Here is a 20,739-nt window from a genome sequence, read left to right as displayed (position 1 = left end):
TTACTCCTCTGTACGAAATGATCTCACTCCGGCAGTCTAATGAGCTCTTAACTTGTTGTCACTCTGCTTCCTCACCATCTTAAAGCTTTCCACTGGAGAACAGCGTGGATCCCACCCTGAAGGCTTATGAGGTGCTTTGCAGTATTCAGAGGACAAGTAAGCACACAGCAGCGGTGCCTGGCCAGACTGCTGTAGCTGTTCTCGTTGGTTGCAGCTACGTGCCTTTCTGATATTAGCATTATATTTTTAGTTTCTCCTCAGAGAACTCCTCCCCCGGTTAAAAGCTGGCCTTCCCTTGCTAGATGAAGTAGGTGTGTTGCCTCTCTGTGGCTTCCCTGTCGTTTTGTTGTGAAATGACAATAGGTGTGCCTGGGAGCCAACATTTGAATAGCGAGTGTCTTGCTTAAAATGCATAAGATGGAGATGTATACATTCCTCTCTAATTGCAGGAAATTGCAAATCCGGGCAAAATTTGGAATGCAGCTGCTTGAATAATTACATATTCTGTCAGTTGCTGTAGCTCAGCTTTACAACCCTTCTGAAATGTCTTCAGAGTTTATAGTAGAAATAACGCACCCATTAATATTACTTTGATACCACCCCTTTTGTTTATTCTTATCAACTCCAAAGGCCTAAGGTTTTTCCTCTTGCTGAATTTATGACTGTTAGAAGTCAGTAATTATTCTAAAGTGAAATTTTGCTGTAGCTATTAGCTGTTTGTTAAGCCAGAGCTTTGAGTTTTCGGTAAGAAATACCCACGCATGTACCTCAAACCAGCTTGATCTGCTTGCAGTTTCAGGTATTGGATATGTGCTCACTTTTACTTTTTGTGGCTCACGAAATAGAAGGTAATGGGGTCATGGAAGAGGTGTTAAATTATTGATAACTAAGTGCTACTGTCTGCTACTGATCATTAAATGAAGAGTAAGGTACAGATCACAATTCAGGGCTTAAAGAAATGTGTCGGTCCCACTTACACCACCGTCACAATTAGAAATTGATAGCTGGTTCTTCTTGGTGAGAGGTTAGAAGAGTGTAACTGAACCAAGGCAAAGTTGCTGCTGGATCATGTTGTGTAAGTTCCTAGATTGAAGTGGCGCTTGGAAGGTACAAGTCCTTTTTTTTTGGGTGGAAAAATGGTATAACAAGACTCAGTGGCTGAGGCAGAACTTAGCAAAAAGACACATTTTAAACCATAAATATATTTTACTGCTGAAATAACATTGTGATAGGGTAGGGTTTTGATCAGCTGGAGCTTGTGTTTTAAAAAAAAGAAAAAGTTTGTTTCTAAAAGAGACCCTGTAGCTTACCAAAATGTAGTAGAACGCAGCAGCAATTACTAGGTGAAATACTGCAGCCTGTGCTGTGCAGAAGGTTAGACTACTTAAGCACTTCATTTTGGCTTTAAATCTCTAAATGCATGTGTATTGCTATTAAATGGGCTATTTCAGACGAACATCAAATCTCTCTGTGTACAATCAAGGATCACACAAGAAGAAAGAAACCTCATTTAGGCAGGACATTGTGGGAAGTGTTCAGCTGTTAAAATAGAAAATGATGGTTTCCAGGGTTTTTAACGGGTTACTCTCTCAGGCTGTAGAAACTGCTGCAGAAAATTAAAAACCTTGAAAGCTTCTAGCAAAGAAGCTTGATTCAATGAGACAAGTTTTACAGAGCTGCAGTGCTAACTCAATAGCTTTCTTAGGGGCTTGAAATGACATTTGGGCAAGTTATTAGAAGGCATGAATTGGAGATAAGAATAAGGAAGCAGGTGTTTTACTCTAAAAAAATACCTCAGTGTTGTAGTTTTTCCAGAATAGCTGATTGCAGAGGCTTGCTGTTACTTTATTCTTGTTTTTCTGTCTAAGCAGCAAGTGCCTTTAGATACTTTTCTGAACACTGGGGGTCTGATATATATATATATATATATTGTATATATATACATTTTCGGAAGATGCTGCTCAGCAAATGTTTGAATTTCACAGGGCTGTGTCGTGTCCTGTCCCGTCTCCCCCCGCTAGGGAAGGAAAGCATTTATCATACATTGAAGTATGACTTAACAAAAAAAAAAAATAGCATTTTTTGAACAAGGAAATGATCCAGTAGCCAAACGACCATTTGTTCATCGTTAAAGAAATGTGAAGCCCTGACCCTACTTACGTGTGAAAAAGGATTCCCTTTTATGCCTTTTGAGATGCACATGCGCACAGTGTTTGGGTTATGACTGTTCTGTAGAGAAAACAGCCGTGGAGAGCGGTGCTCTTGGCTCGTTTGGTTCCTGCTCATCTCTGGCGAAGTTTGGGGTGAACTCTGCTTGAGCACCTGCTTCCCCAGACGGACAGTGGTGGGCATGGCATCTTCAGCGCTTCTCCGTTCCTGTGTGTGCAGTAAGGTGCAGAAGGTGCATTTCATCGTCAGTGCATTCCTGTACAGGCACACTGAAAGGTGGTGGGTGGGAATTCTGGGATCCCTGTGACTGGTTTTATTGCATTCCACTTTTATTTAATACTTACAGGCCCTTCTGCTATGCTTATGGTGGACTCTGCTTTTTCCCCTTTTATATTTTTGGTCCTTTTGCTTATTATTTCCTCTTGCTCTCTTTCCTTTTGCACTTGGTGCTGCTTTTTCCATGCAGACAGAGAGCTTTCTTAAAAGTAATCTGCAAATCCTTCTGTATCCTGCTCCCTGTATCCCAGATAGACTGTCAGCTGGGACTGCACTTCTGCAGGGCTTTTCTTGGAGGAGGTGGTGGTGGAGTAAACACTAGGGATAAGCCCTGAGACAGCGAAAGGTGTAAATAATGATTGTTTATAAGCAGTGTTACTTTAGTCTTTATAAAGACAAGTGTTTGCAAGGTTCAGTCGCTGGGCTGATAGGGCTAAGTCTGCAAACTTCTAAACTAGCCTCAATTTGCTTTGCCTGTTTTCCAGTGCTCAGCTGTCAGGATTTCTGCACAGCATCCCTGATGGCAATCTCTGAGCGATGCCCATATCTCCATCGTTATCCTGCTTTCATTTTTTGCTCACAGATCTTTATCTGTAGCTGATACTCGCCTGCTGGCTGAGTGTGCTCGGCATACGTGGAGATGGAGAGCTCGGAGGGCAGCTCCTGTAGCTTGGGAATGCCTCCCAGTGCCGTGCTTGGGATCTTGCCGTGCCCTGCGGAGCAGCTCAGAGCCAGCCAGGTGAGTGCACCAGCTGGCCTGGCAGCCCTTTTCTATTTCTGCAAAAATATTTTTTGTTCCCCCCTAATTAACCATCTAATTCCCAGCATGTAATACTCCGTTTCACCCATTTCAACTCCTCAAATGCAGGGGATTGTAGTGGATATGACAGCTTTAAAGTAAAGCCCTGAAGTGAGCTTCCTTTGGGAATAAATATCCTGTGAGTTGGCTGCTGCTCAGTATTTTTAGAGGAACTGGATGAGTTTATGAAAGGGGTTGGGCGATTACAGCCCCGATAGCAAAGGCAGTGTGACTTAGTGGCTTGGATATCGCATCCATTCATATTTCCTAATTTCCTTTCACTGCACAACCCCAAAAGACAAGATCTGAGGTTTTTCTGTTTGTTCCTCGTGGCTCCGAGCACAAAGGAGCAGGTTGCACTGTGCTTTCTAGCAAGGACTGGCATTGCATTTCGTTTGTGCTGAGTGGGAAGAGTAATTAGTGTTTCGTGTTGTATGCATATAGGGTCTTCTCCGTTCATAAGAGAAATGTGGGAGAAGTGAATAGACAGATAGGACTGGAGGCAGAAAATGTGCTGTCTCTAGGCTTGTGCAGTTTGTTTTGGGAACAATAGCAATGTTATAGCCATTTCTGCAGTGCTCTTGGAGTGATTTGAAGAGATTGTGTTTTAAAAATAGTGACAGGATTCCAGTCCTTATCAGCCACTTCAAAAGGGGCTCCACAATTTGCTGCTTGTTCCTCGGAGCAGTGTGTTCAGAAAATGGAAGTGCTCCCATGCTCTCACCATTATTCTCTTCCTTGAGCAAGGTGTTTGGACCCTTTGTTGCTGCGTCCCTAGCTCTGGTGGCTTCCACCACGCATGTAACTGAGTGGGGCACAGTGTTCATTTGCTGCTTGAGGCTTTTGGGTTGCCATGTGAAGTTTTTCCAAGCTGAATTATTGGCATCCAGCATTTGGAAGATTGCCACTTGTGTTAGGTCATTCCTGGAAATGATTTAAATCACGTTACGTGGTTTTCTAGATCTTGTAGGATCTTTTTAGGATGTTGTACATTTTTGGCCAAATTCTCCCCAAGTCTGTTCCCATCCGTCTTGCTGCTTAGCAGAAAAAGAACAGTTTTTTGCATCACTTTTATTGCACTTTTTGTTAGCAAGCTGTTAAAACTCGGAGGCAGAGCAGCCTCGCGGGGATCTTTCTGCGCCACGCAGAATGAGACACAAAACCCCAGGCAGCTCATTACCAGCAAGGTGCAGGCAAATGCGAGGGAGCTGAGGAAACCACAGCAATTAGGAAGGGCTGGAAGGGCTGACACTTAAGGAGAGATCAGATGAGCTAAATGGATTGCTCATCGTAAGCAGCTGGTGAGAGCAGACCTCCCACAAGGTGGGCAGCTGGAGACGGGGACTGTCCCCGTGACAAATGCATGCACCATCCAGAGAAGGCGAATCTGAGTGGTGCTCTTCTGGCCTCAAAACCACAGAACACGCAGAGAAAGTGGGAAGCAGCTTGTGCAAAGTGTCAGACACGTTACCCTTTCTAAGAAGGGCTCACCAAACCCATCGCTGTAAAGTTTATTCAAAGCTAGAAGATACCCAGGGCTGGAAATAGCTGAGATGCCACTGGCTGTCCTTCTCATCTGTCCTTCTCATCATGCCTTAGGTAGAAGAAATTTTAGAAAGGGTGTTGGTGGGGAAGTTACCCATGTCCGTAGGGGTGTGCAGGTTTGAGGTGCTTCCTGTGCAGCACACAAATTACTACACAGCAGCAGGGAGCTGAGCGGCCTGCCCCTTGTTTCTTAGGTGTGCCTCACCATTCCCAGTGGACGTGGCAATGCGTGGGCTGCCCCCTCTCTCTTCTGCTTTGGCCTGGCTGTTTTCCTCAACTGGACCTCAGCCTTAATGTGTGTGGTTTTTTTCTTGTTTGTTTGTTTTTTGAAAAACAGCCTTGGCTGGGGTCCTGTCCCTGGGAGAAGACGAGGCCACTTGTGCCTTGTCTTCTCCTATAAAATCGTTATCGTTTTCCCTTTAGCTTTTAATTTTTAATATGTTTTGAAACCGGCAGTAGCCTTCTGGAAGACTGCCAGAAGTCAAGGAGCAGCCAGGGCAGCGTGGCCACTCTCCTGTCCCCAGCATAGTTGTTGGCATGGTGAGGCAGGGTCGGAGGACACCAGCAGGAGGGTGATGTTCCTCAGTGCCTGTAAGTACCTGCTCTGCTGTACTTAGAGGCGTGCAGGAGTGTTGTGAAGAGCTAACTGGACCGGCACCCGCTCCAGAGCGGGGTGTGTGCCAGTTGGAAGGTCCCATCAGCTGATTCCCTCTGTGCTTGGCGTGGCTTTTCTCAGAAAGCGCAGTGTCCCTCTGGGATGAGGTTGTTCCTGTAGAAACGATGATTATCTCGTATTTATTTGGAGAGGATGCGCAGCAGTTGTCAGACAGCACCGTGAGCCTAATTGGGGTCCAAGTTCCAGCTGCTAGATTGAGACTGAAAGGATAGAGAGGGGCAGGCACAAAATGTTGAGGCTCCTTACCTTTTGTAGTGTGTTTGTGCAATGCACGGTGGTCTGCTGAGATTGTTTTGCAGTGTAGAATAATCATTGTGTGCTGACTAATGGGAGATAGCAAGCTGTTAAAAAGCATCAATTAACCATACTGGAGGGAGGTTATCGAGTGTTTTCACAGGTCTTAGGGTGTGAAGAGTAAAGAACATTACTTGAAGGTAACCTCTAGAGACTTTAGCTGTTCAACAAGGATATTTGTGAACATATGTGGCTGCAGAACTCACTTTTACCAGGAAGAGCAGAGCAGAAAATAAACCAAACTAGTCATCCAACTCCAGATTGCTGTGGTATGAGACAAACAGTGCTTTGCAAAACTTGCTCTCTTATTTCATAGCCATTATATTGAAACTTTCTCTTACTAAATTGACCTAGAAAATTTTCTGTCCCAGAAAATTTTGGTCCTCCTTGCAGGAGCTTACAGAAGACAGCATGTGCAGTGCCATTCTGATACTTCTGTTTCCCTGACTGCTTTACAGCTAAGCTAGGCTGTTGTCCTTGTCTTACAGCTGCTCTTGCTTCACTACAGTAATTCCTATCGCAGCTGTTCCTACGATGAGTTAAAACTCAGTGCACTTACTGCTGAGAGGAGCGTGCTCTTCCATCGTGTGCCTTGCACAATAGGTAATAAAATTCTCCATTTTTGGCTGGTATGAAAATGTATGTTTCATTAGGAGTACTTCTATACAGCCCTACTAGTACTCTGCCTGGGTTTAATGCAGAAAAATAAATAACATTTTGTGGACTCTGTTTGCTTGGTGATTTTGTTCTTTGTAAGGAAGAGGAAACGTTCCCCATTTTGGATTCCGGTGTTAAATCCACTTTGTGCAGACTTCACTTTCCATTTACTCATTGGCAGTGGCAAGCCCAGATAACATAGAATTTATTTTTTCATTTTTGTTTCTTCTAAATTATTGTCAGAGGATTGGTCAGCAGCCATTCTTTTTGCCAACAGCAAGAGATGTCCTGGGGTTCCCTGGGATTATGATAAAGAGGGACCCTTGGTTCTTGAACAAGGGCAAGGAGAGACTTCTCTCTGCTACAGCCCTCTATTCAAACGCCTCAGTCAACAGAGGTCTCCTTTAACAGATGGTTCTGCGTTGATAAAGCCTTTAAGATGCTAAGAAAAATTCAGAGGAACCTACTTCTTTTCTGACTTGATTGATTTTCTTGATCTTTGTAGAGGGTAGGGAGGGATAACGCATCAGAAGACTCTGGAGAGGATTAATTACTTGGCTGCCAAACAGATGAAGATAACTCCGATAAAAGGCTTGGGATAAGTGAACGAAGCCCTCGCTACGTTGGTGTCAGTGGAGAAATTTAGCTGAAATTGCAGCTCTGAGTGATCTCTGGTGTTTGAGATACCAAAATATCCCTGACCTTACAGAGAACTGGTCTGAGCTCTGACACGTGAGACACCAACATCCTAATGCAGATCTGCAGCCTGAAAACACCCAGGAGAAGTTCATCTTCACCCATGGCCCGGGAAGGAAGGGGCTGCAGAGCAGCTGCGAGGCTGGAAGAAGGGGTAGCATCAGCACTGAGCTTTGGCCAAAGGATTCGTCCACAGAGCTGCAGTGGAGCATTTCATGGGTCGTTATCCTCACAGTAGGAAACAATGTCTTAATCTGAAGCTGAGTATCGAACTTAAATTTTCATCCATTTGATCTTCCTGTGCCTTTGTCAGCAAACTCTGGTCTCTCACCACCTCCTCTTTTGCTTTCAGGATCTAAAACAAGTTATGGCTCTGCATGAATGGGATATTTGGAGCTCTTCAGGTCTTTAGGCTTGTTTTCTGGGCCGAGCCTCATTGGGTGACCTGCCTTTGAGTCCTTCGGTTTCTGTGTGTTTTTGTTGTTTTCTGAAAACTTGCTGGTTTTCTGCTGAGCTGCTTAGGCAGCTTGCTACCACAGCAGAAGGCTGTGAGACCCCATGGCCTTTCTGCTCTGCTGCCAGCTGATGGAGGAGTGCAGTGGAAGAGCTGTGAGAAGGTAAAACAGAGGAAATGTGTATGGGACCCCTCTGTGGACTGCCACATGCCAGACTGCCCTTCCCCACCCAGGATTTCCCCCCTGTGATCTCTGGGTGTGTGTTGGACTCCACCACAGCCACCACCTGGAGGCTGCACGTCATGTAACGTGCCCTTGGACCGCGAGCCATTTCCCCGAGGGACCCCAGCGTAGGGTACCTCTCCTTGTGGATGCCTTCCCACTGACAGCTACGTTTGGAGATGAGTCACTGAATTCATGTTTAATCCACTTGTAAAATTGGCAGGGCAATTACCATCTTGCAAGTTCTTCAAATCAAATTGTTAGAGAACATTAAATCGAATGCTTTGGAGAAACCCCAGTGTATACAATTGCTTTTACCCAGACGGTGATCCTGTCACAGGAAGAGCTTTGTGTTAGTGGGCCTATCTTCAGAGAAACCGTGTTGCCTGGTGTTCGTTTTGTTCTCAGCCTATACTGCTTTGTCTCTGCTCCACTGTTTTCATCGTACTACTTGCAACCCTGTAACGAGAACGAAGGAATTTCTAGGTTACGGTTGTCGTTCCTACTTTTTCGCATTGCCAAGTACAGAAAGCATTTGCGAACTTAATTAATGCTGTTAGTCATGGAGCAATTAATCTGTTATGACAACACGGTGGCTTAAAGCACGCCGGTGATGAAGGTCACTCTGCTAGATCTTCCTTCTTGCTCCGTGTGTTTTGCTCTGAAGCAAAACCACCCACTCGGCAGCGCGAGGGACGAGCGCAGAGCCCTTGGGTATTACTCATCGGCGGAGGGGTTGCTGGACTGTGAAGCTGCCAACAAATTACCACAGGCAGCTTCTGGTCTCTGGTGCCGCTACGTGATGGAAAGTGTGTGTTAGCTTAATTCAGATTTCACTGCCATGCACTTGGGTTTGCACTTGGCTCCCGTCACTTCGGTACATCCTAATCCAAACTTGACGTTTTGTGGTGTTTCCTGGCGTGAGTTTTTCTCAGAAACCTACCTTGCTCTCATTTATTTTTTTTTCCCTCTATACAGATGAAAACAAGAGCAGAAGATCTACAGAAAGAGGACTTGGCTGCTACTGTTAGAAAGATCCAGGAAGCTGTGGAACTGAAACTGCTAGATCTTTCAAACCTCTGTGCTCCAAAAAAAAATAAAATGCACGGTTTGTGCAGGCTGGTGTATAGAAGCAAGCATTCTGCCAGCAGAATAGGCTTCAGCAGATCTGTATCCAAGGAGCCTGCTCCAGCTGTCAGTGCTACAGAGGTGATCAGAGAGCTGCAGATGAGAGAGGCCAGCCTGCAGAGAGAGCTGGAGCAGCTGCGGGAGGAGTGCAGGCAGAGGATGGACAAAATTGCAGAAGGGTTGGACGGAGTGATTTGTATCTCCCCTTGAAGAGATAAAGCTGGACTGAGAAGAGCAAAGGAGTAGACTTATTTGATCAGAACACATTTGTGCAGCTCGGTATGGGGGAGTGCAAGGTGAGGAGCCAAATGTGATTTCTAATTTGTAAGCCTGGGAATCATAACTTGTTACTGCTTTGTGACTTGCACTGGTGCCATAACCTTGGTGGTTCTCTCTGCAGCCTCTTTATTGCTAACCTTGCCAATTAAATTCTGCAGCAGGCCTTAGTGGGAGTGTGCTTAAATCTCCCTTTTATCTTTCAGATTTCTAGTTCTTCTGCCAAGCACTGGGCTCTTTCAGAATGCTCAGCTGCCAGACACGGCATATTTTGAGGCTGCAGATTGAAGTACTAATTGCATTCAACATTTTCCAGCAAGTGGAAGTGTTCATTAGTCAAAAAAAAATATAAAAAATCCAGGTATTGGAGAACGTGTGAAGTACCGAGGCTCAGAGATTGGAAATGTTTGAGAAAGTGAGCTATTTTAATTCATCTGGTTTGCATATTTGTGGCAGCTATAATGCAGTCACCGTAAGGAAAAACAAATGCATAATAATAAATAAGGCAGCACACTGTTTTCATTTGCTGCTGTGATGCACTTCAAGTAATTGGGTTCTCAAAGAGAACAAACTAGAAACCAATTCCACCAAGTTATGAGTCACAGGGAGGTAAGTTATGGATCTGCTGTAGGGAAGTTTCTGTAAAGTAGAAGCGTGGCCCTAGCTTCCAAGCTTGAGGAGTCTCCGAGCTCTGTCTCTGGAGGCTCCTTTCAGTGGAATATGCAAATGTTTTTCACTTGGCATGCATTTCCTGCCCTTCTCTGTTTTGCTTTCACCAAGGAATATTTTTATATTCTAGTTGTACACTTTCAGGAATAAATGAGTATAAAAGAAAACAGTTCGCTTCTTGTTTTGAGTTGCCGTGAGCAGTGGGCTTTCCTTGGTCTGGCTCTGTCTGCTGTCCCAGCTCGGTGGTGCTGCTGCTTGACAGCTGTTCTTGGCTCCCTGCTCAGCAAAATGCCTGGCCCAGCTTGTTTCTCCAAGGACCAGGCTTGAGCAAGGCCGGTTGGAAGTGCAGCTCTCAGCTGGAGATCTAACTCCAGACAGGATCTAACTCCTCTGCAGGTGGGACCGCCCCAGGAGAAGCAGAAAACCCCCGTGGGCTAGTGGGGGTCGGCTCTGGGGCAGATGGCCACAGGCTGCTGCTGCTGGGAGAACAGACCGGGCCTTAAAATGCCAATCCACATTGCTTTGTTCTCCAGCCACCTCTGTAGGGGCAGGGTGTAAAGCCCTGAACTGTTTGAAGCACGTGTCCCCACTGGTGGTGGGCACAGCCTTGGGAGTGTGTTGGTTCCAGGGCTGCTGAACTGAAAGCACAAGAGCACTTGTTCAGACGCAGGCTTTACAGAAAAGTTACTTGTGAAAGGGGAAGGAAGCCAGAATGTCCTAGACCTAACAAGGATGGCAGCACCCATCTATCTCTTTCTGAGCATTTCATATCCTCCTCCGGCTTTTATGCAAGGAAATTTTTATGTTGCATCACATTTAGGTTTAAAACATTGCTCTCAAAAGATCCTTTGTTCTCCTGGGATTTTCAGCAGAGACGAGCGGACAAATATTCTTTAGCAGGGAGAGCGAGCTCGGATTCAAGTGCGGGTCTAGCTCCCAGCTTGCTTATCAGGCTTGTCTTAATGCTGTATGCCTCAATGCATTATGCTGCCATCCACTTAAACTGACAGCAGAAACTCACGAGCTGACTTATTTCCTAACACCAAGTGTTTGTCAGCACGCAGCTCTTAGTGCAGCGCTTTTCAGGGCGCCTCCAAGGATCCCACTTCAGCAGAGACCGGAGCTGGCAGCGTGCACCCCTGCTTGACCCCCAGGAATTATTTTTCTCTCTGGTGAAATGTAAAAATGATGGTGTGCTGTGTCTGTATATATATGTGTGTGTGTGTGTGTGCCAAGCAGAAAAGTTTCCACGGTGAATCGCAGATGGCTGCGTTTACTGCACGGCACAAATCACTGGGGCAAGGTGGCTGTGTTACGGATGGGGAGCTGCCAGCAGCTTGGAGCTGCTCCTGCTTGTCCTGGCATTAACGTCTCGGGTAAAGCTGAAAGCAGCTTCACGGAAAGAAGGTAGCCTTTGTACCCTTGGTGCTGTGCTGGCATCATCTGCTTCAGGCACATTACGCAAGGAGCAGGGAGAGATGTGGTTGTAATTTTCTGGCACTGATTTCTTGCTGCCTTTTGATGTGGGCACCAATTAGCAGTTTGAACAAGCGGATGTTCTGCAGTCTCCCTTGAAGGTAAGCAAGGCGTTTGGGGCACTTGAGGCTTTGAAACCAGCACCTGCAGCCCCCTCCCTCCTGTGCCCCTCTTCTCAGGCAGAAAAGTGAACTGGGTGACCGTGGTTGACATAACCGAGGTTATACCTGGCGGAGAGATGTTTGTCACCTCGTACATGGGCACTTGCAGGGTTCGACTTCTCTTGTGCACGGCCACGTCACACCCCACTGGTTTTAAAGGCTGCAGTGACCTTGGACAGCAGGCTCGTCCCTGTGTGAGCGGTCAAGGATGCTGTAAAAGGAGGGTGAAGATGTCTGCTCTGGGGGCGCGTGGTCAGCAGCGAGCAGCGACTCCGCTTGGTCTGTGGCAGATGCTGCGGCAGGCGGCGGATGACTCAAGCAGTGCGTTTCATCCACGGGCTCAAGCGTGCTCAGGAAATGTTAAGTATTACTTCACTGAAATTGGAGAGCGTTGTAAACAACCCACTACAGACTGGAAGGCAACGAAACAAGCTGTTAAATGATTTGTCCCTCGCCGTTATCACCAGGCTTATTGTGTTTCCTTGTGGAAGCAGGGATCTTTGTCCTAAGGGAACTGAAAAGAGAAGGGTGTGTGTCTGGTTGTTCAACTAAAAAGAACAGTGGCGGTGATGCCTTAACATCTGGAACAGGCAGCAGGGGTGATTTTTCTTTTTCCTATAAGGAGGCTGCAGCAGTTGTCCTTGTTGGTGCGTCTCAAAGGGAGATACTTTGGCTTGAGTTTGGATGCAGGATTTCCGAGCGAGTTCAGAAAGAGAGGAGCCTGGTGGAATGATGGCGCGTGCTGGAAAAGCAGGACACGGGGGTTCTGCCAGCGCCCGCCAGGGTGCTGTGCGTGGTGCTGGGGTACGCTCGCTGAAACCAGGCTGCCTTACTGCCGCCGTGCCGAGAGCACGCGCCCTGGCGATGGATTGCTTCCAAGCATAGCCCTAGGAGAAGCTTCTGCAGGACGTTGGCTGTGCATTTTTAGGCCAGCATGGGGGTGTTGATAGAAAAGCACGGTTTAACCCGTTTCTCTGATGCAATTGGTGCCTGCTTTCCAAACATCTTGCTAGGAAAACGCAATTGGCCATAAATACTTAATTGGCTGGTAACTCTGGCTTGCATCGCGTAGCTAGAAATATCCCTCCCCAAATAACTGAGCATCAGTCAGCTCGCAGTCAAAACAGGAGGTTTACTTTGCAAAAGGCAAGCGAGGCATCTGCAGTCAGTGCTCCTGACAGCACTGCGCCTGCTGGTAAATAAGGGCTGCAACCTATGTTTAAAAATAAGAGCTGCTGGGAGTAGTGATTTCCAGCGTGGAGTGTTTTGGGTTCCCTGCGGGACTCCTCCACCGGCGCCTGCCGGAGGATGAGCTGGTGGCAGTTAGCGGGGACGTGTGTGATCCTGCTCGCTTCTCTGCCCCTCGGCCGCCTGCAGGACGTGCTGCCAGGCTTCCCCCTTCCTCCTCTGCTTGCAGCTCTCCTCTAGCCCCATCTGCATGAGGAGAGGGGCCCAGCGCCGGCTACGGGCACAGCGCCGAGGCTGTTCCTCAGCCCCTAGATGAGCTCGGTGACCCCAAATTAACACCCAGCACCTCCTGCCCAGCCAGGTGATGCCTCGAGCCGCCGGCACAGAGAGCAGGAGGGCATTTCACACTGCTCTGTGCCATAGCACTGCTGCAGAGCTCAGCCTGTGGAGTGTTTTCTGCGTGCCTTAGGATGTGGGGAGCTGTGCCAGCTGTCCCGCCAGTGGCACCGCGGGGACACGGCAGCGTGGCCGGGCTGTGCCCTGTGCTCCGATGTCGGCTGTTAATTACCAGCCTCCTGCTGCTCTGGGGCACCAGTTATTGCACCAGTTATTGCAGGTTCATATTTGCATTCCCCATTTTTCATAGCTGCTGTTTCGGGGCGAAGAAGGGCACCAAAAGGCACCATAACCATAGAGCTCGACTGCACCTTATTTACTTGGCATCCTTGTGTCTGCCAAAACCAATATTAATTTTTTCTCTTGATGACGGAAATATTCCTCCTATTAGCCACGGGGGCAGCATTTGTTCCAGGAAGCAGTGTTAGCAGGCTGCTCTATCATGCTGTAACTCGTACCAGTGAGTAAGGACGAGCTCCCCATTGATGTGCTCGGGGTCTGCACCTCCCAGCTCCGCGGCTGGGGCTGGGGATGGTCACTGGGATGGCTGGGATAGGAAAGGCAGTGATTAGGTTCTGGCTGCTGGAGAGGGGGATTTTTCCTCTCATCCTTCGCCTGTGCTTAATTTTTTTGGGGCAGATGGTGCATTTTAAAAAAAACTCAGAATTCACTGCTGGTCCCGTGAAGCCCTGGTGCCCAGCTCCCATCCAGGCTGCCCCCAGCTCATTCAGCTTTGCTCAGTGGGAATAATTCACTGAGTTGTACGTGTGCTTTTACAGCTGTTTCTGAAGAACTACCATGATTTAGTTCTCGAGATGAATGTTATATTCACAAAATTATTGCTTTGTTAACTGTTTCCTCAAGAGCATGAAGGTTTAATGCAGTCTCGATTGTATTTCTGTGCAGGAAGTCCACGTATTTAGGGAAGATGCTTTTATAGAGCTGTTACCAGGATGTAATTAACAGTGGCATTTCAACGAAGTCAATAAACTGAGGCAGGGTGTGCAGCAGCGAGGGGAGAGCATCCCCAGCATGGCTCGGGATGGAGACAGACCCCGCACTGAGCAGGGCACCGGCTGGCAGCGCATCGCGGCGGCGTTCCCAAAGCGTGGCTTGTCCTCGTCTGACAGCTCGTGGTAAGTTGTTTGATGCCGAGGTAACGTAACCCCTTCTAAGTGATCTGAAAGGCAAACATCGGGATGGAGTGAGACCAAGTCGTTAAACTGCCCCCTGCTTCTTTGGTACCTTCTGGCCTTCCCACCCGTGCCAAATGCCCGCTGCGGCGTGCGGTTCCTAAACGGGGCCGTGCATCGTCATATTTGTTTGATACAGACCTGGAAATTAACTGGTGTCAGCCCGCCTGTCCAATGCATTGATACAGCCTCAGCTCGGCTGTTCATCAGCCCCCCGGCCAGCCTGTGGTCAGTTCTGCACCGCCTCTCCGAGAGTCGCCTTCGGGACTTCCTCACGTGAAAAGATTCAGGCACTCTTGCAGCTGTATTTAATCATTTCAGTCCCCAAAACATCCTGCGGAGGGTCTTGTTACTGTCAGACAGGGAAATCCACGGCACCTCTGCCAGAGCTGCATGACCCGGCTGCCCTGCGGCTTTGGAAGTAACCTAATAAAGGAGGAAAAGGAAATTAGAGGTCTAATGAAAAGGCTGATCTTTCCACAGGCCAGGCCCTGTGCGTTCGTCCCCGCTGCTCAGAGCATCTCTGAGCCTCACTACGTGTCAAATGAAACCGACTAATGGAGTGGATTAGGGTCTTAATAGCACATTTGATGAGCGAAGCTCTCACCCCCAGGCGCTTCAGGGGGAAAAAAAAAGTGTTTTTGTCCAGAATGGGAAAGTAAGCTTTTGTGTATAAAGGGGGAAAAAGGGGGGAAGCAAACTGGTTGTTTTGTTTCTGCTTCGCTGGGAGCGAGGCTTCCCCGTCCTGCCCCGTGCGCTGCCTTTCCTCCGGCACCAGCCCTCGCCTCTCCTTATGGTGTTGTCACCTAAAAGCAACCCAGAAGGCCGGGTCCTTGCCTGTCCTGCACTTCGGCTGTCACAGCCTGGTGCCTTCTGCTCGGGGCTTTTCCTTGCTCTGAGACCTGAAATCTCAGAAATTCGGGTGCTACCATGCAGCCCCGGCTGGGCAGCTGCTGAGGTCCAAAGTGTCCTCAGAAAATGTCGATTTAAAGTGAAACCAGAGCCCAAAGAGCCCCTCTGGGTCCTGTGTCTGCAGGACACGCCTCAGCCTCCGCTGGGGGTTGGATGCGGGTCTCTGGGAAGGGTTTCAGTCACTTGGCGCAGGGTGTGCTGTGCAATTAGTCACCGGGTAACTGGCCTGATGTCACGGCTGTTTCCATGGCAATGGGAGCAGACACGGTGCTGTGTGTGTGTGTTTTCGTGTGTGTGCATCCCCGCTCCATCACCGGTGGCTCTGGCCTGGGAGAAGCCCCGAGCCCTCCTGCCCAGGACGCGGGGGCATTCGGGGCCACCCTAACACAGACAGTCCTCGTCTTGTTGCTCCGACGGCCCCGGTCCTTGCCGCTCGCTGCCTGCTGAGCATCGCACAGGAGAACGAAGGGAGCAGGCCCAGCGCGGTGACATCCCTGTGGCGGGGGGGGGGAGCACCTCCCAGGAGCCAGCCCCACGGGAGGGTGCAGCCAGCAAGCAGAGGGCTGTGACAGGCTTCTTACTGATGAGAAATGTCATTAGCCGTGATGTGAAATACAAGGCCCGGCTTGGCTCGTTGACAGCGTGCCAGCTCTGTAAGCCTATTTATTCCCCTTCTCACCCAAGTGCCAGGTTAGCGTCCCCGCGTCGTGGCGAAGCGCTGCCTGCTCTGTCCCATTCCCAAGCGAAGCCTCTGCCGGAGCCGGACCGAGGGCTGCGAGTGGTCCTGGCACCCGCTGGCAGCCTGCAGCAGGGGTCGGGGACCTGCTGTGCCCCCCTCACATCCCAGCCAGGTATTCGGGGCCGGGCTGCCGCCTTTCCGCTCGCTGAGCAGCGAGATCTAATTCATGTCGAGGGCAAATTTCGGGAGCTGGTGGAGAGCGCCTGCCGGAGAGGTGCAGGGAAGGGACCAAGCGTAATGCAATTGCTTCATTTGAAGCAATTAGAGCGGAGCAAAACCATGTTTTTATAAGCGGGTTCGGTGCTGGGAAGCGACGCACGGCCGCTTTTCGTGAGCGGGGAGTCAAAAAGCGATTTTCCTGCAGGCTGGGGCAGCAAGGGGGTCTGACGGGTCTGTGGTGTGGGAAAGGGGGGGGATTTCCAGCCTGTATGGGAACGAGCTCCAGGCTGGAGCCCGGCGAGAGCGACCTGCTGTTGGAGTATGGAGCTCATCCCTTTGATCCAGCGTTGGGATTTGGGCGATGTAATGTGTCCAACCTGCAGATCTGGACTTTGCAATAAGAAGAGAACCACGTAGGAACGCTCCTGCTTCTGCTGGCACTTCATTGATGGGGCCAAGGGAGTCGGCACCCAGCGTGGGAAGGATGCAGGGCAGGAGTTGGAGAGGACTCAGGCAGGTCCCGCTTCCCCCAAAGCATCCCGCCCCATAAAGCCCACCCAGGCTGGTGGGAGCTGCGCTGGGTGCTGGGCTATGGAGGGGCTGTCAAAGCTTTTTCCAGCCAAGGAAACATCCCGAGGAGCTGCTGCGAGGTGCCCTCAGCACCAGCACAGCCTTCTCCTGGCTTTCAGCTTGGCCTCTCACATTCAGTCTGTTGGTATCTAACTAGAAATTAAGCCTTATTAGTCTAAACACAGCTGCATCTGCAGCAGCCCACTAACCTTTTCCTCTTGAAGCTTTGCTCATGTCTTAAAAAATCCACGTTTTGCTCTAAGACTGTCAGATTTAATCCTTTTTAAATATCCTTTTCCCCGGTGAGGCAGCAAGATTTCCCAAGCAGCCCTGAAATTCGCAGATAAGATTTTACTGGAATAAGACATCCGAATTAAGTGAAGCCTCTATTTAAAGCAGCCTTTTGGGGGGTATCCCACTTTGTGTTTGCCTCTAACTTTTAAGCAGCTGTGGTGTTTTTTTTGCTCAGGGTAACTCCTCGCGACTTGGCCGGGCACAAGGGGAAGCTCTCAGCTCTGCGGGGCCGTGCTGGGGTGCTCCCTGCTGACGGGGACAGCGTGTCACGTTTGCAAGGTATCCCGTACACCCTGCAGAGTCCCTTGGTAACGGGGCCACGTTACCCAGAGCAGCAGAGGCAGGCAGCCACAAACAGCTCTCAGCTGGCAGAACTGTGAGCAAGGGGGTTTGTTCTGCAAGGATGGATAGGTTTGGTTTTGCGTGGTTTTGTTTTTAAATGATTTTTACGGCCGTAAAAGCGTAACTACCTGGTGCTGGTTCACCAGAGAGATGGATGTGAACGCAGCGCTGAAGGAGCCCCGACGGGCAGGGGATGCGGGTGCGTATTTCAGGGCCAGCGTCACCATCAGCGGTACCAGCGACGTCCAGACCAGGGGCTTAGTGGCTGCAGTGAAGCCTCCTGCAGGAACAATTTCCCTGCTGGGATTTACCTGGCAGCAAGCTCTGCAACGCCGACGTTCCCGGGGCAGTGAGGAGGTGCAGAGGAGCAGCACGAGGCCAGGTGTCGTCTTTTGCCTCGTGATGGCAAGGTGAAAGGGAGACGCCCTGCAGCCTTCTCAGTCGGGATTTCTGGGGACGGGGGAGGACGAGAGCCAGGACCCTCGTATTCACGAGCTGGTTTGGGCTGCAGGACCACAGTAAATCAAGCGAAAGCTGTATTTCTTCTCACTTTAAAAGCAGGGCTGATGAGAACGAACTCGGCTGTAAAGCACTTTGCTGTCCAAGGATGAAAATTGCTAGGTGAAAGCTTTGAATATTATTTTTTGCTTCAAGTGCAACTGTTATCATTTAAAGTGATCTTTAGTGGCTGCTTTTGACATCTTCTTTTCAGCCTCGCAGACTTATTTTCATTGGCCTGAAGAGTAAATCTGGCCATTTCTAAGCTGAAACAATTTTCTGCTGGGAATTGAGGCGAGGTCAGAATTAAAGCTAATGCAATATTGTTTGCGGCCATTATACGGAAATGGCGTTCAGATGAAAACAGACGGAACGAGGGCCCAAGGAAACAGCAAGAAAGGCGCAGCGCACAGCCGCGATTTTTTCTCATTACGACAGCAGCGCTCCCTTTGAGCTGTCCGTAAATTTAGAAATCTTGAAAAAGAGGAAGCAAGAACAAGCCAAAAAAAGAATCAATAAGAACAAGGGGAGGAAAAGCAGCCAGGGTGCTCTCGCATTTGGCTTGATGTGCACCTCTGGGTAATGGCACGCTCACCGCTGCGGCTCCCGCAGGGGCCGGGGAACAGACTTCACTCCCGAACATTGGCTGCAGTTCTTGGGGACAAAAGGAGAAGATTTAAAAACAAAATAAAACGTGATCAAGTTGCTTTGTCTGCAGCAGGGCGGGAGCTCTTGCAGCTGCACGTTGCAGATCTGCTTTTTGATCTGCTGAGAGCCTTCCCTGCTCAGGGGAGGAGCAGGACCCCCTTTCCCTTTTCCAACTCCGTTTAAGTTCTCCTCCGTGGCAGAGCAGCAGCCATACCAACGCTGGAAATTTTCTTATTACATCTTCTCATCCCAGTTGCTTCATGGCGTCTTTCCCACGGACACCTTTCCCTTCCATGCTTTCTGAGTATTGTTTCCATATTTTAGCAGGTTAACCTTCCAGCCACGTTGCCTCCTTCACTGTTTCTTCAACACAGAGCTCTTAGCTTTCCCTTCACAATCCCTTAATTATCATTTTTTTTCCCACCTGGTCAGTTTAGCCCGTAATTTCCCCAATTTATACCACCTCCGGTGCAACACCCAGTAGCTGTATTACTGCCTGGGGCTGCCCTCTGCTCGCACGGACCATAATCGTGGTGGTCACTGCCCCCCCAGCAGTTTTCCCCCGGGCTGCTTGCTGTCACCCCCCAGCACAGCCTCCTGCCCCGATGCTGCCCACGACGTTAAGCATTTTTTGCTGCAAGATTGCAAGAGGAGTGATTTATAGCTCGGGGGTTTTGCGACACTTCTTCTTGTTAAATCATCCGTCTCACCCAAGGTGTAAGACTTTGTTTCTTTCTGATAAAAACAAACTAAAATTGCTTTTTGTCTTTTTTTTTTTTTTTTTTCCATGTGGCATCTGCCAAGGCTCTTCTCCGCTGTCGCACCTCCAGCATGGTCCCGGCCCAGGAGGACCCGCTCCTCGCCCTGCAGCACTGAAGTAAGTTTGTTCCCTTGAGACCGCTTTTCCTTCCCCATATGCTCACCCTCCATCAAGGCAGGGACAGGGGAAGCCCCCAGAAATTGCCTCCCCCACTTTCCCCCCCTTTCCCTGGAGGCAGCAGCCGTGCCCAGAGCTCCGCAGCCCCGCGGGAGGCTGGGGCCCGTGCTGCTCCCCTCTGCTGCCAGCAGCTTGGCCACGTGGCTCCGGCTCTATTTGCCGGCCTCTGGTTTTGCACTATATATTTTCATTACGGGAAAGAGCTCGGGGCTAAGGATACTTAAACTGTAATAAATACGTGAGGCGCTGCTGAAGACTCCCAGACACCGTGATGGAGGCGCGGGGAAGACACAATTACCTTGCGCCGTAATTGAAGCCCTCGGAGAGGTCACTTTATTTCCATACCCCTTAATTTTTTTGATGACGAATGGTTCCTAATATGTGCCTGACAAAAACGCTCGCATGCTGCTGCTGAGAGAGAATATGAGCAAAGGGAGGGGAAGGCAGTCCCTGCGTGAGGCATCGCTGATGCCCCCTTGCCGGGCGCGTGGCAGGGGGCTGCCCCTGCCAGCGATGCTCCTGCAGGCTCGCAGGCCACAGCTTGCTGCTTGCACATCAGCTGCTGGCCTGGGACAGCCACAAGGACCCCGATGTCACCACCCGTGGGGACACCAGCCCCTGGGGGCGCAGACGTTGCCCAGCCTGGGTGCAGGGAGCCGAGGAGCTGGGCGAGGGCGCGAGTTGCTGCCCATCGGATGCCTTAACTCTTTGCAGCTCCGAGTTATCCAGCTCTGAGGTGGAGCTGAGCGTCTGGACGGAAGGGGCTGACAGCTCAATTTTTCAGCAATTTATTGTCCCTGATTACTCGTATGACCCGCTTTGGTTGCAGGCTTTTATCTGTGCCTGCTGCTCGTGGCGCTGTAAATCTCTGTCCGGGCGTTGAGGCTCGTGGGGTACCGTGTAATTTGGCTCTGTGTATTCATTAGTGCTTTCTGATACCGCAGTAAAACCTTTTCGCATAAAAGCGGCTATTCATTCTCCCGCGGAGAGCGTAAAAGACGACCAATGTTACCCATAAAATTAGCGCTCTATTTCAGCAGCGAGTGTCTCCGCGGGAAGCAGCAGCAGCGCTGCCAGGCCAGCTGCCTGCCTTGCTAGCAGTGCCCCCGTCCAGGCAGAAAGCAGAGTCCTGAGCGTGCCCGGGGCCACCAGAGGACACCAGCAGCAGGACGCCTGGGTGATGCCTTCCAGAAAGCCCAAGAGATGCTCTGAGGACCCTGGTGGGGAATCAAAGAGTGCCTGCAAACCGCAGCAGCTTTCCCCATGCATCCCCGCTGCTGCAGCGGGGCCACGAGCCCCCCTGGGACCCAGCGGTGCCAGCTTGTGCCCACGGGGCTGCTCCCACCGCAGCTCGCTGCCACCGT

General features: G+C 49.7%; 1 protein-coding gene and 1 long non-coding RNA gene across 3 annotated transcripts in view; both read left to right on the top strand.

Annotated features, from left to right (window-relative positions):
- The window catches only part of TEDC1 (tubulin epsilon and delta complex 1), a 71,294-nt gene extending 61,265 nt beyond the window's left edge, over positions 1 to 10,029 (top strand). For both annotated transcript variants that reach the window (XM_035332704.1, XM_035332703.1), the window contains exon 8: positions 8,768 to 10,029. In XM_035332704.1, the coding sequence (XP_035188595.1) occupies positions 8,768 to 9,127 (360 nt within the window). In that variant the 3' untranslated portion in view covers positions 9,128 to 10,029. The remainder of the gene's footprint in view (positions 1 to 8,767) is intronic.
- A 7,099-nt stretch (positions 10,030 to 17,128) lies between these two features.
- Positions 17,129 to 19,362, top strand: LOC118170467. The gene is made up of 3 exons (XR_004752733.1): positions 17,129 to 17,229; positions 18,005 to 18,089; positions 19,243 to 19,362. It is a non-coding gene; the product is annotated as an uncharacterized LOC118170467 (long non-coding RNA).
- The last annotated feature ends 1,377 nt before the right edge of the window (positions 19,363 to 20,739 follow it).

Source organism: Oxyura jamaicensis, chromosome 8, assembly GCF_011077185.1.
Source record: "Oxyura jamaicensis isolate SHBP4307 breed ruddy duck chromosome 8, BPBGC_Ojam_1.0, whole genome shotgun sequence".
NCBI lineage: Eukaryota > Metazoa > Chordata > Aves > Anseriformes > Anatidae > Oxyura > Oxyura jamaicensis.
Note: the sequence above shows the minus strand (reverse complement) of the source record. Positions and strands in the feature narration are given on the sequence as shown.